General features: G+C 48.6%; 4 protein-coding genes across 4 annotated transcripts in view; all 4 read right to left on the bottom strand.

The window, feature by feature from the left end:
* Positions 1–353: 353 nt before the first annotated feature.
* LOC6588198 (probable cytochrome P450 12a4, mitochondrial) lies at positions 354–2,242 on the bottom strand. Its single transcript, XM_002012815.2, has 4 exons — positions 2,156–2,242; positions 1,604–2,091; positions 1,099–1,546; positions 354–1,042 (listed from the first exon to the last, which is right to left on the bottom strand). Exons 1-4 carry the CDS (start codon positions 2,225–2,227, stop codon positions 443–445), a joined length of 1,608 nt encoding a protein of 535 aa, XP_002012851.2. The 5' UTR covers positions 2,228–2,242; the 3' UTR covers positions 354–442.
* Positions 2,243–3,246: 1,004 nt separating this feature from the next.
* LOC6588222 (probable cytochrome P450 12a5, mitochondrial) lies at positions 3,247–5,102 on the bottom strand. The gene is made up of 4 exons (XM_002012814.2): positions 5,016–5,102; positions 4,464–4,951; positions 3,959–4,406; positions 3,247–3,902 (listed from the first exon to the last, which is right to left on the bottom strand). Exons 1-4 carry the CDS (start codon positions 5,085–5,087, stop codon positions 3,303–3,305), a joined length of 1,608 nt encoding a protein of 535 aa, XP_002012850.1. The 5' UTR covers positions 5,088–5,102; the 3' UTR covers positions 3,247–3,302.
* Positions 5,103–5,662: 560 nt separating this feature from the next.
* Positions 5,663–7,578, bottom strand: LOC6587269 (probable cytochrome P450 12a4, mitochondrial). The gene is made up of 4 exons (XM_002012813.2): positions 7,507–7,578; positions 6,953–7,443; positions 6,449–6,896; positions 5,663–6,390 (listed from the first exon to the last, which is right to left on the bottom strand). Exons 1-4 carry the CDS (start codon positions 7,576–7,578, stop codon positions 5,791–5,793), a joined length of 1,611 nt encoding a protein of 536 aa, XP_002012849.2. The 3' UTR covers positions 5,663–5,790.
* A 1,317-nt stretch (positions 7,579–8,895) lies between these two features.
* The window catches only part of LOC6587988, a 34,218-nt gene continuing 22,447 nt past the window's right edge, over positions 8,896–20,666 (bottom strand). Inside the window, exons 3-8 of the mRNA XM_002012812.2 lie at positions 12,737–16,089; positions 10,895–11,581; positions 10,693–10,838; positions 10,501–10,638; positions 9,675–10,435; positions 8,896–9,607 (exon numbers count right to left, since the gene is read on the bottom strand). Of these exons, the coding sequence (XP_002012848.1) occupies positions 9,196–9,607; positions 9,675–10,435; positions 10,501–10,638; positions 10,693–10,838; positions 10,895–11,581; positions 12,737–16,019 (5,427 nt within the window). The 5' untranslated portion in view covers positions 16,020–16,089 and the 3' untranslated portion in view covers positions 8,896–9,195. The remainder of the gene's footprint in view (positions 9,608–9,674; positions 10,436–10,500; positions 10,639–10,692; positions 10,839–10,894; positions 11,582–12,736; positions 16,090–20,666) is intronic.

Here is a 20,666-nt window from a genome sequence, read left to right as displayed (position 1 = left end):
TTCTATGTCTGTCTATGACTTAGCATTAGCCTAATCGTCCAAATGTACATAGAACTTAAGATTCTTGAAAAACGTATCTTATCGCAAAATACTGAGAATCTACATTTCAAACCGCGATACTATTCTACCCAGTACTCAGTTCGCATACATACATATATGCAATTTTATGATTGATTAATTATATAATATATAAATGCACTCCTTTATCATTCTTTCACTAATGACAAATAATTCCAGCTCCCTTCCTTTATATCTCGCTCACTCCACCATGTGGCGCCACTGGTCTTAGATAGCGAGACGAAGCAGAGAAGCTATAATAATGGTCCGATTTTTTCCAAATTATCTAACATATCAACTGTTTATACGTTTATTTACACAGTTACATGTACACGAATCTAGTTTAATCCTGTACTCTTTTAGAACAGGGTTTACAAAGAATGCATCAATTGGGCAAGTCGGTGAACTTAAACTTAAGCGGTATGTTGGGCAAACTGATCAGGGAGGAGCGGAAAGCTTTCTCCGTGGGATGATTGAACTCGATGCTGAAGTTCCGAATGAGTCGAGCGATGCCCAGCTCTAGCTCCATGTCCACGATGCGCTTTCCCACGCACATCCGGGGTCCAAATCCGAAGGGCAAGAACACGAATGGATTCTTCAGCTTCAAGTCATTTGCCGGGCATTGCCCGGTGGAGTCTGTGGCGTTACGAATCCAACGTTCTGGCAGGAACTCAGCAGCCTTGGGGAAGTGCTCCTCGCTTGATAGCAAGCTCAGGGGAACCATTGACACACAGGTACCAGCTGGCACTTGGTATCCGCTCAAAACGCTGTCCCGATTGAGAACTCGGCCATTGCCAAGGGCCAGAGGATAAATCCGTTGTGACTCCTTGATGCAGGCACGTAGATAGGGAACGTTCTTCATCGATGCCTCAGTGAACTCGGAGTCCTTCTCGGGTAGAACCTTCATCACCTCCTCTCGGAGTAAAGCCTGCTTCTCTGGATTCTTGGCAAGGCACAGCAAGGCCGCTGTAAATGTACTTGAGGTCTGGAAAAAAAGGATGTATGAAATAAGGGTAAGTATGAGATCAACAGACTACTTACGGTATCCACTCCGGCCATTAGCATGTCCATGGCCATAACCGTCGCCACCTTCTTGTCGACCTTGAGCAGCTTTTCCAGTACACTCTGCTCGTTCTCAGGACGGACAACTCCTTCCTTGGCCTCCTTCTCTAGACGCTCTATAGCTTCATCTACATACGCTGAAGTTATTTCTTGAAGGCCATCTAGGACCTTCATTAGCTTCATTAGCTTGGGTGTTTTAAAGTAACGCCAGGCAGAGGGCTTCAACTCCAGATCGGCTGATAGATCGAAAAAATCGTCCAGGTACTTGAAAAGTAACACAGCCTGGCCGTTATCGCCCGACTCTTTGAGCAGTCCCAACTGCTTGTCCAGAGCCACCACAGAGACTGATTCGAGGGTCCACCGGTTTATAATGCTTATGAAATCATCAGGAACTTCCTGGGTGTCGACGTCACGGATTGTTTTAATACTGCGAATGGAGAAGACCATTGAACATAGACTCGAATTTGTTTTCAGTCATACGCACCGTTGCACAAACTCCTGGTTCACTTGGGACATCTTCTTATAGTAAAGCCGCACGTTCTTCGGCTGCATGAGGACAGGATTTACAGCCGATCGAAAGTCGCCCCAGGTTTTTCCTTGTGTAGGTACAACTCCCTCTACTCCCTGGAAGAAATCCTTTCCATGAGTCTGCCGATGATAGCTAAGAGTGTCGCTGCCAGGTCGATTGGGCCATACGCCCTCGTTCCGGAACACGACCTCGAAGTCCTTGGGATTGTTAGTTATCAGGAATGACGTACCTCCCAGGATACCTGGTAAATAGAATATGTCTCCATAGTCGCCGCGGAAGGCCATGAACAATTCCGCCATGTCCAGTTTGCTATATTTTCCTCCAGGCATAAAATTCCGCACAGTCGACAGAAAAGTTGTACTAGGAATCTGCTCAAAGGGACGAGCTTGTAGCCACTCTTCATCATTTCTGGGCTCTGCTACAGCTGCTGTGGTCTGCCAACGCTGCAAGAGATTCAAAAACGTATATCACTGTGATATCAGATCTATATGTATACTATATATTTACCAGCGGACAGCGGACAGAGAGAGCCATTTTTTGCGCTTGAATTATAGATAGACCGCTACGTACTGTCAACATTTTGCTTTTTGGAACTTATGTCGTTTACTGCCAAAGCTGAACTGATCTCTCACCGACCCGTAGTTCCATTAGCCAGCTATTGCAAAGGCCTGCAAGAACTTTGTTGCCAAATTGGATGATAACAGCGCACAAACTTTAAAAGAGAGCGCCATAACAGCTTCGCAAGAGAACAAAAACAAAAAAAAAAAAAAACAAAAAACAATAATCATTTTGTAAACATTTACTATAAGTTAAAGAACAAAAAATCCGATAAAAATTCACAGCTGAAATGTATGCCGCACGAACCTTATTCATAAGAACATTATATTACTCTCTTACATATGTATATCTCCAAATCTACAGTATACTACCCATTGCATTAGACTTATTGGCATGACTTGTATACTTGCGACTCTTTGGCCCTGATAATAACACAAACAAACTAATCTTTATAAGTGTTTTGCCGATATGTTATGTTATCTGTCCGCAAACAAATGTACCCGTGCGCATTTCGATTTTTTCAAACAGCTGATCGTTGCTCGAACAACTTGGAGCTAAGACTGACTCATTTTTAGTATATTCAAATAGATCTATAAGGGCAGATCAATTAGACGGATGTGAACTGTCTTGCCTAAGCCTCGTCCAAATGTCCACAGAGCTTTAGATTCTTGAAAAAGTTATCTTATCGCAAAATACTGAGAATCCACTTTTCAAACCGCGACACTATTCTACCCAGTACTCAGTTTGCATAAATATGTAGTACATATATGCAACTTTATTATTGATGATCTGAATAACTGAATATAACTGCACTGCTTTATCCTCCTTTTAGTATTCCAGCTGTTTATATTCCGATACATCTCGCTCACTCCACCAGGTGGCGCCACTGGTCTAGGAAGAAGTAGATAGCGAGACGAAGCAGAGAAACTACAATAATGGTCCGCTTTTATTCAGATTATCAAAAATATGAACTTGACTAGTGATGCTGATAAAATATACATACTTTATTTTACAAATACGATTATATACACAGTTACATATACACGAATCTAATATAGTCCTTTACTATTTTAGTACAGGCTAAAAAAATTATTCTTCAATTGGGCAAGTCGGTAAACTTAAACTTAAGCGGTATGTTGGGCAAACTGATCATGGCGGAGCGGAAAGCGTTCTCCGTGGGATGATTGAACTCGATGTTGAAGTTCCGAATGAGTCGGGCGATGCCTAGCTCCAGCTCCATGTCCACGATGCGCTTTCCAACGCACATCCGGGGTCCAAATCCAAAGGGCAAGAACACGAACGGATTCTTCAGCTTCAAGTCATTTGCCGGGCATACTCCGGAGGAGTCTGTGGCGTTACGAATCCAACGTTCTGGCAGGAACTCAGCAGCCTTGGGGAAGTGCTCCTCGCTTGATAGCAATCTCAGGGGAATCATCGACACACAGGTACCAGCTGGCACTTGGTATCCGCTCAAAACGCTGTCCCGATTGAGAACTCGGCCATTGCCGATGACCAAAGGATAGATCCGTTGTGACTCTTTGATGCAGGCACGTAGATAGGGAACGTTTTTCATCGATGCCTCAGTGAACTCGGAGTCCTTCTCGGGTAGAACCTTCATCACCTCCTCTCGGAGTATGGCCTGTTTCTCCGGATACTTGGCAAGGCACAGCAAGGCCGCTGTAAATGTACTTGAGGTCTGGAAAAAGAGGATGTATGAAATAAGGGTAAGTATGAGATCAACAGACTACTTACGGTATCCACTCCGGCCATTAGCATGTCCATGGCCATAACCGTCGCCACCTTTTTGTCGATCTTGAGCAGCTTTTCCAGTACACTCTGCTCGCTCTCAGGGCGGACAACTCCTTCCTTGGCCTCCTTCTCTAGACGCTCTATAGCTTCATCTACATACTCTAAGGTTACTTCTTGAACGCCGTCCAGTGCCTTCATTAGTTTCATTAGCTTGGGTGTTTTAAAGTAACGCCAGATGGAGGGCTTCATCTCCAGATCGGCTGTTAATTCAAAAAAATCGTCCAGGTACTTGAAAAGTAACACAGCCTGGTCGTTATCGTCCGACTCTTTGAGCAGTCCCAACTGCTTGTCCAGAGCCACCACAGAGACTGATTCGAGGGTCCACCGGTTTATAATGCTTATGAAATCATCAGGAACTTCCTGGGTGTCGACGTCACGGATTGTTTTAATACTGCGAATGGAGAAGACCATTGAACATAGACTCGAATTTGTTTTCAGTCATACGCACCGTTGCACAAACTCCTGGTTCACTTGGGACATCTTCTTATAGTAAAGCCGCACGTTCTTCGGCTGCATGAGGACAGGATTTACAGCCGATCGAAAGTCGCTCCAGGTTTTTCCTTGTGTGGGTATAGCTCCCTCCATTCCCTGGAAGAAATCCTTTCTATGAGTCTTCCGATGATAGCGAAGAGTATCGCTGCCAGGTCGATTGGGCCATACTCCCTCGTTCCGGAACACGACCTCGAAGTCCTTGGGATTGTGAGTCATCAGGTATGACGTACCTCCCATCATACCTGGTAAATATAATATGTTTCCATAGTCGGTTTGCAAAGCCTTGAACAATTTCACAATGTCCAGTTTGCTATATTTTCCTCCAGGCATAAAATTCCGCACAGTCGACAGAAAAGTTGTACTAGGAATCTGCTCAAAGGGACGAGCTTGTAGCCACTCTTCATCATTTCTGGGCTCTGCTACAGCTGCTGTGGTCTGCCAACGCTGCAGGAGATTCAAAAACGTATATCACTGTGATATCAGATCTATATGTATACTATATATTTACCAGCGGACAGCGGACAGAGAGGGCTGCTTTTTGCGCCTGAATTATAGATAGACCGCTGCGCACTTTCAACATTTTGCTTGTTAGGAACTTAATTCATTCACTGCCAGAGCTATACTGCTAAATCATTCCATTAGCTACCTATTTCAAAGGCATGCGGGAGCTTTGTTGCAAAAAGAGCTGACCGATAACAGAGCACAAACAGAACAAGAGAGAGAGAGAGAGAGAGTGCCAAAACAGGTTCGCGGGAGCGTGCGAATGCCAAACAGAAATAATTGTAAACATTTGCCATATTTTTTTTTAATATAGACTGCTATTTGATCGACTATGTTATACCTTCTATGGAATATGTATTTAGGAATATATTATTATGATTGAGCTGACTCTCAATGAAATGAAGCAAATAAATAGCCATAATTATTCCGAAAATAAATGCAAATTACACTTCGAGGTTATTGAACAATTTCTAGTGGCATCAGATTTTTTGGCGAAATTTAATTTATTGGGCAAGGAATGGTCTGTAGACTGCCGAAAGTTTTGGGCCTGATAATAATATAAACAAGCTAATCTTTAGCGCTTTTTTATATTTTGTTATCTGCCCGCAAACAAAGGGAAGCATTCATACATATACAACCTCGTACATATGTATGTATGTGCATCAAATGTATTTTATTGTATATAGAAGATAGGAAAATAGAACGTGAATATGAGTATGTATGTATATCGAACACATTCGGTACGATGAAGACACCCGTCTAATATTTAATATTTGAACGCCTCAGTTGGCCAAATCCGTGAACTTGAACTTGAGGGGTATGTTGGGAAAGCTGATCAGTTCACTGCGGAAGGCCTTTTCCGTGGAGTGATTGAACTCGATGTTGAAGTTCCGAATGAGTCGAGCGATGCCCAGCTCCAGCTCCATATCCACGATGCGCTTTCCCACGCACATCCGGGGTCCAAATCCGAAGGGCAAGAACACGAATGGATTCTTCAGCTTCAAGTCATTCGCTGGGCATTGCCCGGTGGAGTCTGTGGCGTTACGTATCCAACGTTCTGGCAGGAACTCAGCAGCCTTGGGGAAGTGCTCCTCGCTTGATAGCAAGCTCAAGGGAACCATCGACACACAGGTACCAGCTGGCACTTGGTATCCGCTCAAAACGCTGTCCCGATTGAGAACTCGGGCATTCATAACGACCAGCGGGTACATCCGATGCGACTCTTTGATGCTGGCACGCAGGTAGGGAACGTTCTTCATGGATTCCTCCGTGAAATCCGAGTCCTTGTGGGGTAGTACCTTCATCACCTCCTCTCGGAGTAAGGCCTGCTTTTCGGGATTCTTGGCAAGGCAGAGCATGACCCCTGTAAATGTGCTAGAGGTCTGAAAAATACCCTATTATATCAATCTCTGATCATTACGTGACCTGCAAAGTACGTACGGTATCCACTCCGGCCATTAGCATGTCCATGGCCATAACCGTGGCCACCTTCTTGTCGACCTTGAGCAGCTTTTCCAGTACACTCTGCTCGTTCTCAGGACGGACCACACCCTCTTTGGCTTCCTTCTCCAATCGCTCTACCGCCTCATCAATATATGCCGATATTATGTACAGAATGGTGTCGAGAATATTCATCATTTTCATCAGTTTGGGTGTTTTGAACACGCGCCAGGCGGAGGGCTTCAGCTCCAGATCAGCAGATACTTTAAAGAAATCTTCCAAGAGGTGGAAAAGCTTTGTGGCTTCGATCCTTTTGTCCGACTCCTTGAGCAGTCCCAACTGCCTGTCCAATGCCACGACGGAGACTGACTCCAGGGTCCAGCGATTGATGGTGTCTATGAAGTTATGAGGAACCTCTAGAGTGCTGGCATCCCGGGTGGATTTAATGCTTAATGGAACACATGTAATAAGCTTTGAAAGAAACACATTTGTGGAATGGCCTACCGCTGCACAAATTCCTGATTGACCTGGGACATTTTCTTATAGTAAAGCCTCGCGTTCTTGGGCTGCATGAGGACTGGATTTACAGCCGTTCGAAAGTCGCCCCACGCCTTTCCTTGGGTGGGTGCGACGCCCTCGACGCCCTGAAAGTAATCCTTTCTGTGCGTCTGCCGATGGTACAAAAGAGCGTCGGCGCCAGGCCGATTTGGCCACGTGCCCTCGTTCCGGAATACTACCTCGAAGTCTTTGGGATTGTGTGTACTCAACATGGGAGGTCCTCCCATAATGCCTGGCACAACGTGAATGCTGCCATAGTCCTCGCGCATGGCCATTATCAACTCCGCAAGGTCCTTGTTCTTATATTTTCCCCCTGGCATGAACATTTTGGGAATCAGAGACATCAAATTGGCCCGAGGCACCTGCTTGAAGGGACGCGCCTGCTGCCACTCTGCATCGTCTCTGGTCAGAGCTGCAGCAGCTGTGGTCTTCCGGCGCTGGAAATGATCGGTATTGAGGCATTTTACATACCAAATCATTGCCGGCTTCTATCCTCTAACCTGCTGTCCACTGAGAGAGACGGCCGCCACTTGCTTGTGAGCTACGGCAATTCCACTACGGACTTTCAACATATTTTTGCCTTTTCTATGATCTTAACTCGTCCGAAACAAAACCTCAACTGAGGCGCAGAAAAGGCGATTTGGTAATTTGAATTGTTTGGCAAAAATTTATATTTGTTCTGAAACTAAGCGTATAAATGTATCGAACTTTGGATACTCTTCTTTTTGGGTTGGGCTAACAATTGTGCATAATTTTGAAGCTCTAATGGTAGGAAAGTTCGCAATGAAATCATTGCGGGAATCGATAAAAGAGATGGAAAATCATTCGTATAACCAACATTTAAGTAATATGGAATTACTTTTGATATGCAACAATTAAAGTTCAGTTTTGCGATATTTTAAGAGCTATTCCATCGCCATGTTTAACGGACAAATGATTTTAACCTTTAAGAGAATCAATTTTCTATAGGATTTTGCACGATTCTTTAAACAATGGCAAATAAAATATACCCAAACATTCCCTAGAAAATGTTTGAGTATCATGATGACTTGCAAATATGTTATCTAATCAGTTGCACAACTGATTAGAAATTTGCTGGTCAACAATAGCATACAGGTTCTACAGCACTTGCCAAAAGATATGAACACTTCAATTGTTGGGAAAGGTAAGCTTTCCATGACAACAATTCAGAGCCTTATTGATGTTTATGTTTGTAGGTTCTACATGTTTAAAGGTAGGTTTGAAACAGGACCGTCGTTCATATGACAGCTTTATGATGTTGTTCCTTATTGATGTTTATGTTTGTAGATTCTACATGTTCAAAGGTAGGTCCTGTTCCATGCCATTATCAATATTTCCTTCCCTATGACAGCTACATGTATATGATGTTGTCGTTCCTTATGTATGTTTATGTTTGTAGGTTTTATCGATACTTTATTTATATATCATTCGATCTGCTATGTTTCGACGAATGATCTGTGTATTCATGAGACTTAATGAGCTTCAAAACTGAGAGACTAGTTTGAATAGAAACTGGCTAAATCGACTTGCATATTCATCTAGATCTAGAATATGTATATACTTTATACAGTCCCAGATGCGTTTCAAACTGCTGGCCATTATTAATATAGCCTCTTGTATAAATAGTGTATAAAAAGCTTAAATAGAAAGCAGCAGATAAGATAGAAGATTCTGTTATTTGGGATTTAATGAATTCATTTATTTAACTGCAGAGCAGACCAATAGGGATATACAGTAAATCATGTGTAGATATATGCATATATGTATGTATTTATATTCGTTCAAACACCAAATGATTTGTTTTTCTAACCAAATTAATTATTAACATAATCGTACTCGTACATAATATGCAGATGCATATATCGATAATATATGTATAAATATTCGTATAGATTAATGACTTACAATTAGATTACAAATTAATTAAAGTTGCACAAATCGTTTAGGGATGCATTTAATAGGTATATTTATACATGACAATTTCCGCGCGAAACAATTTGGCACGCTAGGCAAAGATAATGGTGTATAAGTATAAGGTTCGATTATCGTATGTTTATCATGATATATCATGTTTTGACTCTATGGACTAAATGTCTATGACAATTTCGTATAATAAATATATGAAAATTCCTTTAAGAATTGCGTTACGTTAACTAGAACATCGGTAGCTAGTCCTGGCTAACCGACGACGTCGATTGCTGATAGCTGCAGACAATCTTGGCCGCGTCATTCATCATCTTGGCAGTGGAACGGACGAGGAACATCAGATGACACTCGTCGTAGACGGTCAGCTCGACCCGGGTGCGGACCAGGCCATGGAGGACCGTGGCCCGTTCCAGATCCAGCCAGCGCTGCAGGGCCAGCTCTCGCTCCTTGACGGAGCCCGTGAGGGCCACGTCCGAGGGGCCCCACAGCACAAACTCCAGCACGGACTTGGCCTTGGACAGCGACTCGGCACGCTCCTGCTGCAGGATGTCCGCCAGAATGGGCGTGATCTTGGTGGCAGGCAGCATGTCGGTCAGGGCGGAGTGGGCGCACTTGCAGAGCGTGCCCATCGGCTCCTCATCCTCGTTGTTGTTGCTTTAGAAGGGCAGAAGGTCAATCAGTAAGTTATTTGATAAGCAAAAATGAGTGGAGTTGGTCTTACCCCTGCAGCACGCAGAGACGCGCCTGGGCATCCTTGTTGTCCATGTCCTTGGACAGCACCACATTGGACAGACTCAGCGGCGTCTCCTCAATGGCCTTGGCCTGCAGATTCTTCATCCCGTTGACCAGCTGCAGCATTATGAAGGCCACCTCCCGCGTCATCACATCGTCGAATGCGGGCATGGCACTCGCACTGGCCGTGCCATCCTCTCCAGAACTGGTCGTGCCTATGGACTCCTCGTTCAGCGTACTCAGATTCTGCACAGAGACCACGTTCCTCAGGGCGCTGCCTGCGGCCGCGTCCTTCAGGCCGCTCAGGTTGGGAATGGAGCCGCGGAAGTTGAAGTTGCTCTTGTCCAGCACCTGCGACTTGCCCTTGAGTATGGCCCCAATCGACTGCAGTGTCTCCAGCTGGAGGCGCGGCAACACCGAGATGGTGGCCTGCAGCAGGGTCACCTCCGTGGAGGGCATCAGCGGCAGCTGGTAGCTGGGCACCAGGTCGCAGAACTCGGTTATGGGATTGAGCACTTCACTGACGCCGCCAGTCAACTGGCTCAGCTCACCTCCCACGCCGGACAGCTGATTGCAGTCGGCGGACAGGGCCAGGGTAACGGGCGATGAGGTCCAGAGGGCGGCATGGAAGGCCTTTTTGCCCACGACAAATGCCTGGGCACCCTCCAGGATGGTAAAGTCCTCGTAGCGCAAGTTGATGGCATTGGCCAGAGGTCGCAGTGCCGCTGGAACCACTGGAGTTTGCTGGAGCTGCAGAAAGGATAAGTACAGTCTTTAGTCCAAGATCTTCCACAGAAACTGTGTTGTACTCTCACCTGATCGAGCACCTGGGCGAGGGCCTCATGATTGGCCACCACCACGGCGGTGTAGTTATCCTCGATGGTCTTGTGCACGACACTGCGTCCCTTGCGCATGCGCAAACGATTCGTGGCCTTGCTGCGGTTCTTGTTTGCCTGCGAATCACCAAAAGTTACTAAAGGATATCCGAATAGATACTAGCCACCTACCTGTGGCATGCCCCAGACGCTGTCATTGATATCCGTGGCCACATCGCCGCCCGCCTCGCTGCCGTAGTAGCTGTACGGCGCATAGATATCGAACTCTCCCACCTCGCTGCCCGCATACGATGCAGAGATCATCCGTGGAATGTTGGCTAACGGAGAGATACGTTATTCCCGATATACGAAATAGGACCACGGGATCACTTACCCAAGCTGTTGTTCAGTCCGTAGTGGCGCACGGGTCCGTATTCGCTGCGCGTGTAGCTGGCTATGGAGGCCGTGTCCGAGTAGATGTTGTTGTTGCGTCGCGTGGCCTGGGTGAGGCGCTGTCCCGCCACTGCCGCCAGATCGATGTTGGTGCGTGTGGGCGGTGGCGGTGGCATCGATGCTGTGGCCGGCGCAGTGGCTCCCGTTGGGGGCTGTGGCGATGTGCTGCCGTTGCCCATCTTCACGAACTCGTACAGGTTCTCATAGTCGCGCTTGTCCTTCAGATAGCTGTCGATGGTGCTGTTGATCTTGCGCACCGAATCCTTGAGGCTGCTGCGCTGGGCCGCCGTGTCCGTGGCATCGCTGGATCGCTGCTCGAAGATCTCCAGCTTGCTGGAGATGGCCATCTTCGGCTCGCTCTTCTTCTGCGGCTGGCGCTCAAAGGTGCTCGTCCGACTGTTGGCCGTGGAGGCCACATTCAATGATTTTCCCCCATCCTGTCCGTGGTTGTTCGTCTTGAGCGACGACTTGGTTGGATCCGTTGTTACATTCTCACCGTTTGACGAGCAAATGGAGATAGTATCGGTTAGTATTCCCCGCTTCCGCACTAGCTCCAGCTGCGCCTCGCGCTCCCTCATGCTGGCCGTACGCTCGGGCTTGCGTGGGGCTATCGAGGAGCGGATTTCTCCTAAGGAAATAGAAGTTAAGGGTAAATGTTTGATGGCTTTTTTCCAGTTCTATCTCTACCCAAAAACAAGGTGTCGGGAGGTGGCACAAGTCTTTCGTTACCCCAGAGATAGACCCTACTTAAATCTGTCCTTCATGGGACAGTGCCAAACAGCTGTTGAAAATCGACAAATAACTTCTCTGCGGCTCTCCGCACCTCGTGCTAGACAACCTGTGAGTACTAATTGCGATTTTGACCCAAATTCGTGCCAAATTACAATTCGCACAGTGCTGGCGCTCGGTGTCGTCGGAGATGGCTAACAAATGGCTGCGGTTCATGGCTGCCAGGTGCAGCAGCAGGTGTAACAAGTTCTTGCCGCATTCACACTGACCGCAAAGTGTCAGGCGGTAAGAAATGGGTCGGTCTCTGGTCTCTGGTCTATGGTCTCTCTGGCCACCGCCAGTTTCACCAGTTCTAATGTTTGTCTCCCTCTCTGGTCTCTGGTCTCCCATCAACATGTGGTTAGCTAGTTGGCCTAAAACCTGGACTGGCTGGGATCTGGAACTGGCTTTGGCTGTGGCTTTGGCTTTGGCTCTGACTTATTTTCATTTCGATTTTTGTTGTTGCTGTTGTTGTTGTCGCCGCTCATCTGTTAAACTATTTTGCTCTCTGGCTTTGGCCACTTAACCCAGTTAAAGCCGGGTAAATGGCTGAATGGCTGGCTCCATGGCTCCGTGGCTCATCATGTGGATGTGGCGGATATGGTCATAAGTGGCTCTCTGTGTGCCGTCTGTGTGTGTGTGCGGGCCCCTCGGTGTTCGTTGTGCCCGTTATATTGATTAAAATGCGTAACTTGTTCTGAGTTTGGTTTCGGGTTCTACTTTCAGCCGTGATGCCGATGCGGTGCTGCTGCTTTTACCATTTAAGGTGATTTCATTCGTGTTCTGGCGTCAACAAGTTGGATGCCGCACGGCGGGAAGTAGGTGAAGTGGAGACCCTTCAGGCTTGTCACTTTTGAAGGTCGCTCTGATTTCTGAACGTGATTTGCTTACGCTTTCTTTTGGAATTCGATCGCCCACGCATCACGGATTGGGGCCAGATTTGTACAATAAATGGAATTTCCAGTGTGCCCCAGAACCCCTGTCCCTTGTCCCCTGTGCAACGTGCAACACTTACCCAAATTCGCATAGACATTGTCGGCCTTCAGCTTGATGGATCCGGTGCTGGCCACCATAGTCGTGGCAGAGTCCACGCTGCTGCCACTCAACGTGGCCGTCAGCTCGGTCTTCTGCTTGCGTCGCAGCTCGGCGCTCTTGGGCGGCGGTGGGCGTGCCGGCTTGTTGGCCTCATGGGCACGCTGTCCCTCGCTGGCGCGTAGGGGCGGAGCCGGGGGCTTGGCCGTGACGACGGCCACCGTCTGGGAGGACACCGCATCGCTGGTCTTGGTGATGTCCTTGACCACCTCGACGGCCGTGGGATTGATGTCGATCGGATGGATGATGACGAGTCGCGGCTTGCCGGGCACACTGCCATCGTCGCCCGTGCAGATCTCCGTGTAGATGCTGGAGTCCTTCTTGTGCAGCGGATCCGAGGACTTGCTGCCGCCGTTGCTGCCCATGCGAAGGAACTTCTTGATGGAGAACTTGGACTTTTGCTTCTGGGGCGGCGAGGAGTTCGACGACGACGACGACGGCGGCGACTTCTTGCTGTCCGCCAGCCCGGCGGCGGCCAGGCACTCCTCGGACATGGACAGGTGCCGGTGGTTGCGCGGCATCGGCTCCGGCGTGAGTGGCTGCTTGAGATTCAGCACCGAGCTGGCGGACTGCATCTGCAGCTGCTTGGCCGCATTGGCTCGCTGCATGACGAAGGTGTTGAGGCTCCGGAACTTGGGATTGATGACGGCCCGCTCGCGCTTGTCCTTCTCCCGGATGACGGGTGCTCCTCCGGCCGCCACCGGCAGCGGTGGTTTCCTCGTATACAGGCTGCTGTTGATGGCCGCCGCTACGGCTGCTGCTGCTGGGGGTGTGGGTGTGGGTGTGGACTGCGGCTGAGTGGTCTCCCCGGCGGATGTCTCACTGGCACTGGCACTGGCTGACGTGGCCGCTTCCGCTGGCTTGGCCGATGACAATGGCGATGTCAGCGATGGCTCCGTTGCGGCCACCTTCGAGGCCTGCTCGAACTCGACTACCAGGCTGTAGTCGCGCTCTGGCGTGGGCGGAGCGCTCAGCTTTGGCTCTGGCGGCGGATTCGGTGCTTTGCCCTTCTTTAGCTTTGCCTCCGCATCTTTCGCTGAGTCAGCGGCCGAGGCTGAGGCCGAGGCTGCGGCTGCGGCAAGTAACAGATTCTCGCTCGACTTGGAGATGGCCGACTGCAGCTGTGTGATGAACTGCTGCTCGGCGCAGCTCGGCTGCCGCTTGCTCCCCAAGAAGCTCTTCAGTGGCGTGTGCCCCGCGCTGAGGCTTCCCCCAGGACTGCTGTTGTTGTTGCTGTTGCTGTTGTTGACTTGTGGCTTGGCCGGGAGCTCTGGCTTCTTGAGGCCGTGCAGGAACGAGGGCCGGGCATCCATCTTCATGGGTGGCGGCGGGGACTTGGGCAGCGCCGGCAGCTGCTGTCCAGTGGCCTCCGTCTCCTTCTGTGGCTGCTTCTGTTGTTGCTTCTGCTCCAGACTGTTGTCCGGATCGGCACTGCCGTCGGGCTCGCCGTGCAGCTCCCGACTCTTGACCGCCGGCTTGGGCGCCGCCTGGTCTCCAATCTGGATGTCCTCGTAGTCGGAGTTATTGGTGCTGGCGCTGAGCTTCTTCTCCACCAGCAGCTGGCCGGCGGCTCCGGCTCCCTTGGCCCCGCCCGCATTCTTGTACTCGCTGCCGATGCTGATGCCAATGCCCGAGTCCGACTCGCTGCGGATCATGTTGTAGGCGTTCTCCTCGTCGGAGCTGCCGTCGAAGCTGCTGCCGGTGGAGTCCAGGGCATCGTCCGAGCTGCACTTGGTCACGATCAGGCCGTCGGAGGTGATCTTGCTGGTCATGAAGTTGCCCTCGTGCAGGTTGTAGCTGGCCGCCCGCGTCTTCGAGCTGAGCAGCATGTCCGTGATGTACTGGGAGCTCGAGTAGTGGGCCGTGCTCGCGCTGCTCTCCGCCGGGGCGGCACTGGCCACGCCCACCTGTTCGCTGTACTTGCCATCGGGCAGATTCTCGTAGCTGAGCTGCGTCTCCACCACATCGTAGTAGGCCGACACCCCGTTCTCCGTGTCCGAGCAGTTGCTGTCCGTGTCCGAGTACTTGTGGCAGACGTTCACCCGCGGCTTGGCGTGGTCCTTGGTTATGGGCGCGTTCCGCGCGATGGGCTTCTTAAGGTCGAGAAATGGCTTCGGCGAGTCGCTCAGGGCGCTCAGCTCGAATTTGATTTTGTTGCAGCTGGCAGTCGACGAGGCAGAGGAGGAGCTGTTGCTGTTGTTGTTGCCACCTGCCACGGTGGCTGTGGCTGCGGCCGCTGTGATCTGTTCGCTCTGCTTTTGCTTTTGCTCCAGGGTCTCGGAGATCTCGTCCAGCAGGGACTTCTCCATGGCTCGCTCTATGGGCGGACTGGCCTTGCCGTCCCGCGAGGGTGTGGCGGCTGGCGTGACCTTGGCCATGGTCAGCGTGGGCGTTAGGGTGGTGGTCACCTTCTTGGTAACCGTGCTGCTGCTGCTGCTGCTGCTGCTCTTGATGGCTGTGGTTATTGTGGCCGTCTTGGCCTTGGCTGTGGTGGCCGCTGTCACCGTAGTTTTGCTCTCCTGGGGAGCACCCTTTGCTGGCCCTGGCGCTGGCCCTGTTGCCGCCTTGGCTGATGATCCCTTTAGGGGCTGTCCAAAGGGCATCACATTGATGGTGAGCGTTTGCTTCTTGCCCTCCTTGTCCACCTGGGGGGCGCCCAGCTTGAGGGCCGCGAACGATTTCTTGATGTTCTCCTGGGCATCGCCCAGCAGATTGCCATTGTTCATGTTGAAGTCGGTGTTGGCACGCGTAATCCGCTTGAGCTCAATGGTCTCCTCGTCGTCGGTCTCCGTGATGGCCATGTCATCGTGCTCGTTGCCGAGATTCATAAAGTCATGATCGTCATCGTCGTCATCGTCGTCGTCCGACCATTCCCCCCCATAGCCAATGATCTCGTGCAGCTGCTTGGGGAAGCACACCTTGCCGCTCTTGGAGCTGCTGTGGCCGCTTCCGCTCGACTTGCTGCTGGTCAGCCTCACCCCGAAGGCCTTCTTGATGATGCTCTTGGCCGGGGTCCTGTGCTTGTTGGGATAGTCCGTCTTGGGCTGCACCTCTGGCTGTTTGTGGCTGCTGCTGGCCCCCCCCTGCTGCTTGGAGGCGGCTGCTGCTGCGGCTGCCTTGTGCTCGTCCTTGGACTTGAAGCAGTTGGAGCACAGATCCTTCTTCCAAGCATTCTGCGTAAAGTGTGAGCAAATCGAGGACGACATGGTGCTGGCTGTTAGCTGTTTAGCTGTTGCAAGTTCTGCCTGTTACTCCCGAACAGTCTTAGGCCATATTCTGCAAGAGAAAAGAGTAACGAGTAGAGCGTGTGAGTAATGGCTGTTGTTGGTTCATAAACAAAACTTTCTTTCCTTCTTTCTTTCTGCGCAAATACTACGTATTGCACAAGTCCTCAATTAACTTTCACTCTCCTTGCCGCCTGCCGCTTCTGATTCAATATCTCGATTAAGCAACCAGCAAAGGCAGCAATTGGTGGCTCGCTGGTGGCCATGTGGTCATCCAGCAACTGAAATCATTGCCAGCCATTTTGGCCAGACAACAACTTATCAATCAATCTTCGTCTTGATAATGGAATTATTGAAATTTGCAGACAATGATGATGTTGCAAAGACACAGACTTCGTGGGCAGCTATTTATGGCTTTGGTATTGATTTGGCCAGGATGGGAATAGCCTCCATAATTAACTAACTGTATTTGTCACATCCATCTTCCCCTTCCAACCCCTTGCCCACCCAGAGCCTCCTTCATCCAGCGCTGATGTCAGCCCCTCTGCTGTTGGGTAATCGCTGACTCTCTGACTGTCTCTGTGTTTTTGTTAGTTAGTTAGTCTTTCTCTTGTCTTTTTGATTTTGTCGCCTGCCTGCAAATGACTTTCCAAACTGGCAGACACCGCCCTGTGCCGCATGCACTTGCAACATGTGCAACAAAAACCAAGGAAATTCAAACAAAAATCCACACACAGACCGAAAGCTGAATAATTGATGGCAGAAAATAACTCCAAAGGCAAACTGGTTTCCTTTTTTGGTTAAAAAAATCAACAATTATAATAAATTCTGATTGTTTCCTTAGTCATCTTTTGAAAGTTTCTCTAAAACTAAGCGAATTTTTTGAGAATTTAGTGAATTAATTCAATTAAGTGGCTAGCTTTTATGGGGGAAAATGTGTTCTTAGAATGGAATCTTTTCGCCTGAAATGTGGGCCAGCTGTTTTGGCCATTATTCTGTGATTATATCAGCCAATTGCTGTCTGTCTCTGTAACAGATCATGTCTGTTTATTTGGTACCGATAAATCTATGATCTATGGCTTAGTACGGCTGTGGGTTTGGAACCACCATATATGGCTCTCTCTGCGGTGGGAGGCCTATCATTGACAGATCTTAAACAGCAAGTACTCCACCGAATTAAAGGGAGTCACTAGATTCAGATAAGTTCTGTTGTTGGGGTTCCAATTATCCAACACCAAATGATGACTGTCCTATTGGATGCCTCTTGGGCCTTTGTTCTCTTGGGCATTCCCTTCTCCCGCTTTGTTCCCATCAGATCTCATGGGGCGTTTCTTGTGCACCACTTTACTGCCACCTGGCACTACACAGGCCACAATCTGTATGTCTTTAAGCCATTAACTTCTGTGTATGGCTATAAGTGTCTATATATGTGTGTCACTGTGGGCCCAAAAACACGTATTTAAACGCCTAATTGGGAAAGTGTTGCCGGTGCGGTTGCTGTTGCGGCAACACCCACTAAGAAAACAATGAAGATGACAACAACAACTGCAACAACAACAAACGAGCTCATTGCTGCCACAGTTTTGGGGCATCCCTCGGTTCACATTTATCAACGCCAAACACCAAGGAAAGTTGACCCATTGTTAAGTGTTGCCACGCTTGATTTCTGCATCAGCTGGTGGAGAAGATGCCCCTTGCCAGAGCCTGCCACTGGTGCTGCCGCTGCTCTGGGGGTCTCCAGTTTTGGGTCAGCGTTTTGACTTGACGTTAATATGCATAAATCTTGGCTTTGTGCAATGCGGTCGCAGCAAACAATTGGCATCAAGGGGTGGGGGGAAGGGGTACATGGGGGCAAAGCAGAGCATGGCATGGCCAATTGCATAACTGTGGCTGCTAAATGTTGCTGCCGTGTTTCTCCCCCTCTCTCTCTCTCTCCCTCTGCTTCGGCTGCTGCCCCGCATTGTTACACATAAATTGTAGACCGGGCTCGCGGTTTGGTTACCGTTTGCCTTTGCTTTTGCTTTACTTTACTTTACTTTACGTCTATTTCTGTTACTGTTTCGGTTTCTGTTTTTTTTCGTTAATTGTTTGGATTTTGTATCTTTCACTCATTTGCATTTTGCAGTTGCGGCATCGATTGGCCAGTTATTTATGGCCAGGCCAGCGAGTGAGCTGTGCCCATTCTCAGGAAGAGCAGCCCCGCGGATCAGAGATCGCCTATGCCTGGGCCTCTTTCAATCATCCGGGATATGATTGAGCGTAAAAGTGAAACACATTTGGTACGGAGGAGGCGGTGGAGGAGGACAAATTGTGGGGGCCATTTGGCCATATATAGAAGTCGTTTGTCCCACGTTTGTCCTGCTCGCCCGCTGAAGATGGCAAATGGGCAACCTGAAATGGAATGCCACAGAAAACAACAAAACAGACAACATCTTGAGGCTATTTTTCAAGTTTGGCTCTCGGCCTGGCCCAAGGAATGCCGCCGTTGGCCCGCTATGGCGATGGCAAAAGAGATATCAATGCTGCAGCCGGCAAAAGTGTTACACACAAATAAATCTACATAAATTTCCTGCAAGAGCTCTAAGCTCCAGACCAAAATGGCTAATTTATGCGGGCCAGGATGTACCAGTGTGGCCGATGCTGGAGGAGAGGACGTGGCTCGTTAGCTGCAAAGTCGGTCAGAGCTTAGACAACGACGACGACCTGGCTGACTGACTGACAGACAGACAGTTTGGCGAAAACTGTCAGTGGGCGTTACAAATTAATCGATGCGAACTCTCTGACGGCCGTCCCTGCTGTGGTAGTGGTAGAACGCTTGTATCTGGCCAATTGCCCGAGTGCCTGGAAACCCGTTCCCGTTCCCGTTCCATTCCAGCGGCAGCAACCCATTTCGATATTTTGCATTCTGGCATTCTGTATTTGCTTTAATCTGATCGGATCCGTGTGGTGTGGTGCGGTTGCAGGCAGCCCGAAAACAGTTAGCTTGACCGTCTGCCAATCGAGGCCAACTGGTTTTCGGCCGCACAAAAGTTCTTGGCCAGACTGTTTTGGGCTGCAGTCTGTTTCGGGGCAGGTTTTTCATTAGAGAAGAATCCATGGAATGTTTGGGAACACTGGAGAGAAGCGGAATGTGGGTTACCATCCGCTGATTCACAGCCAGAACCGAATTTAAATTTAATCATCCATCCACATGTTGATTCGCATTAAAGCTGGAGGAAAGCAATCGAAACGAAACGCCAAAACACGAAATTGAAATGAAATGAAATGAAACGAAAGATGAGATGGGTTGGAATGGTTGGAAGATCTCCGCAGAGACGGAAACGGAGAGGCGATGCCCGAGAGAGAGACGAAGTTTGTTCCACATTTGCACGTGAGATTTATGCGTGGCCGAGACAGCGGACTACTTGGCCCCCATTCGGGTGTTTATTTATATATTTATCTTTATGTAAACACGAGTATACATATATAGAAATATGCGCATACACCTGCCAGAGTTCTGGGCCCTCCTCCGCCTCAAGAATATGCAAAACAGCAGTTGACTTCGACTCCAACAAAAGCTCTTTGAATTGTTTACCTTTGCTTAGACCTCGAGTACAGCTTAAAGCCAAGTTTTTGGCCAAAAAGAATGCCAAATGCTGGGTTGGGCCCGGGTCCGGGCCCGGACCGTCAACGGATGTGGTGGGCGACAGACACACAGGCAAATGTCAAGACGGGTGTTGCCTTTAAAGGCAAACGGCCAATTAGGCGCCGGCAGAGTTGATTGGAGCTGATTGCGGACTCCAAGCCACTCCACGCCACTCTGTTCCATTCCACTCCATCGTAATAAGCCCGCTTTATGATACGGCTAAATCCACAGCTCAAAGTTCAAGGCCACACTTGCTACCCGGCTCCCTGCACTTTTGACCCTGCCTCCAGGCCAATTAAATTTACAAAAATACAATCCTCTGGTAATTGCGGAGCTCTCCGTTTTTGTGTGGGAAACGCAAACACTGTTTTTGCCAATATTCAGTTAAATCAAAGCATGCGCATTGGAATGCAAATTTTTGCCTTTCATTTTCAATGCCATTCCACAGACGAACTTATAACAGTAGTCGCTCAAAAAGAACACCTGTTTTATTAAGGAAATTTTTTGAAAAATGTGGAAGAAAAAGCTGGAATATTCCATTACAATTTTGGGCATCCATAGAGTATTGCAGTACAGTTGAACTTTCATAAGTCGAACCACTATTATCCAAAGATCGACTTATGGAGACTTCGTCTTACAGAGTTGTACTTAAGGTACTCCCGAAACGATGTTGCCCTTAGTTTTATAAAGGTTCTACTCTATATTCATGATAACAGCCGATCCTTCTGTCTTTCTAATTCTTTGCCGCCTTTTGCCTGAAATTTTAAAGCTTTCTTTACGAAAAATTGGCACCAAGTATTATGGGATTATCGGATCAGTCCAAATACAATAATCTTAGGAATTATCAGTTGTTGCTTAAACAAATTTCTGGTTTTCAAAGAATAAAATTTGATAAAAATCAAACTACCACTTATAAAATACAAAAAAAAACTACCACTTATAAAAAATTCTTATAAAAAACAAAAAAGGTCAAAAAATTGCCAAAAAGTAATCTTTTATTAGAA

This window comes from Drosophila persimilis, unplaced genomic scaffold (assembly GCF_003286085.1).
Source record: "Drosophila persimilis strain 14011-0111.01,24,50 unplaced genomic scaffold, DperRS2 tig00000000-arrow-pilon, whole genome shotgun sequence".
Lineage (NCBI taxonomy): Eukaryota > Metazoa > Arthropoda > Insecta > Diptera > Drosophilidae > Drosophila > Drosophila persimilis.
This window is presented reverse-complemented; position numbering and strand designations above follow the sequence as displayed.

Excerpts from the sequence above, each read along its gene's own strand:
- LOC6588198 (XM_002012815.2), bottom strand. The coding sequence starts at position 2,227 with ATGTTGACAGTACGTAGCGGTCTATCTATAATTCAAGCGCAAAAAATG. Across the intron at positions 2,092-2,155 it reads TCTCTGTCCGCTGTCCGCTG|CGTTGGCAGACCACAGCAGC; the intron begins GTAAATATATAG and ends AATCTCTTGCAG. Across the intron at positions 1,547-1,603 it reads AACCAGGAGTTTGTGCAACG|TATTAAAACAATCCGTGACG; the intron begins GTGCGTATGACT and ends CTCCATTCGCAG.
- LOC6588222 (XM_002012814.2), bottom strand. The coding sequence starts at position 5,087 with ATGTTGAAAGTGCGCAGCGGTCTATCTATAATTCAGGCGCAAAAAGCA. Across the intron at positions 4,407-4,463 it reads AACCAGGAGTTTGTGCAACG|TATTAAAACAATCCGTGACG; the intron begins GTGCGTATGACT and ends CTCCATTCGCAG. Across the intron at positions 3,903-3,958 it reads TAATGGCCGGAGTGGATACC|ACCTCAAGTACATTTACAGC; the intron begins GTAAGTAGTCTG and ends CTCTTTTTCCAG.
- LOC6587269 (XM_002012813.2), bottom strand. The coding sequence starts at position 7,578 with ATGTTGAAAGTCCGTAGTGGAATTGCCGTAGCTCACAAGCAAGTGGCG. Across the intron at positions 7,444-7,506 it reads TCTCTCTCAGTGGACAGCAG|CGCCGGAAGACCACAGCTGC; the intron begins GTTAGAGGATAG and ends GATCATTTCCAG. Across the intron at positions 6,897-6,952 it reads AATCAGGAATTTGTGCAGCG|CATTAAATCCACCCGGGATG; the intron begins GTAGGCCATTCC and ends TGTTCCATTAAG.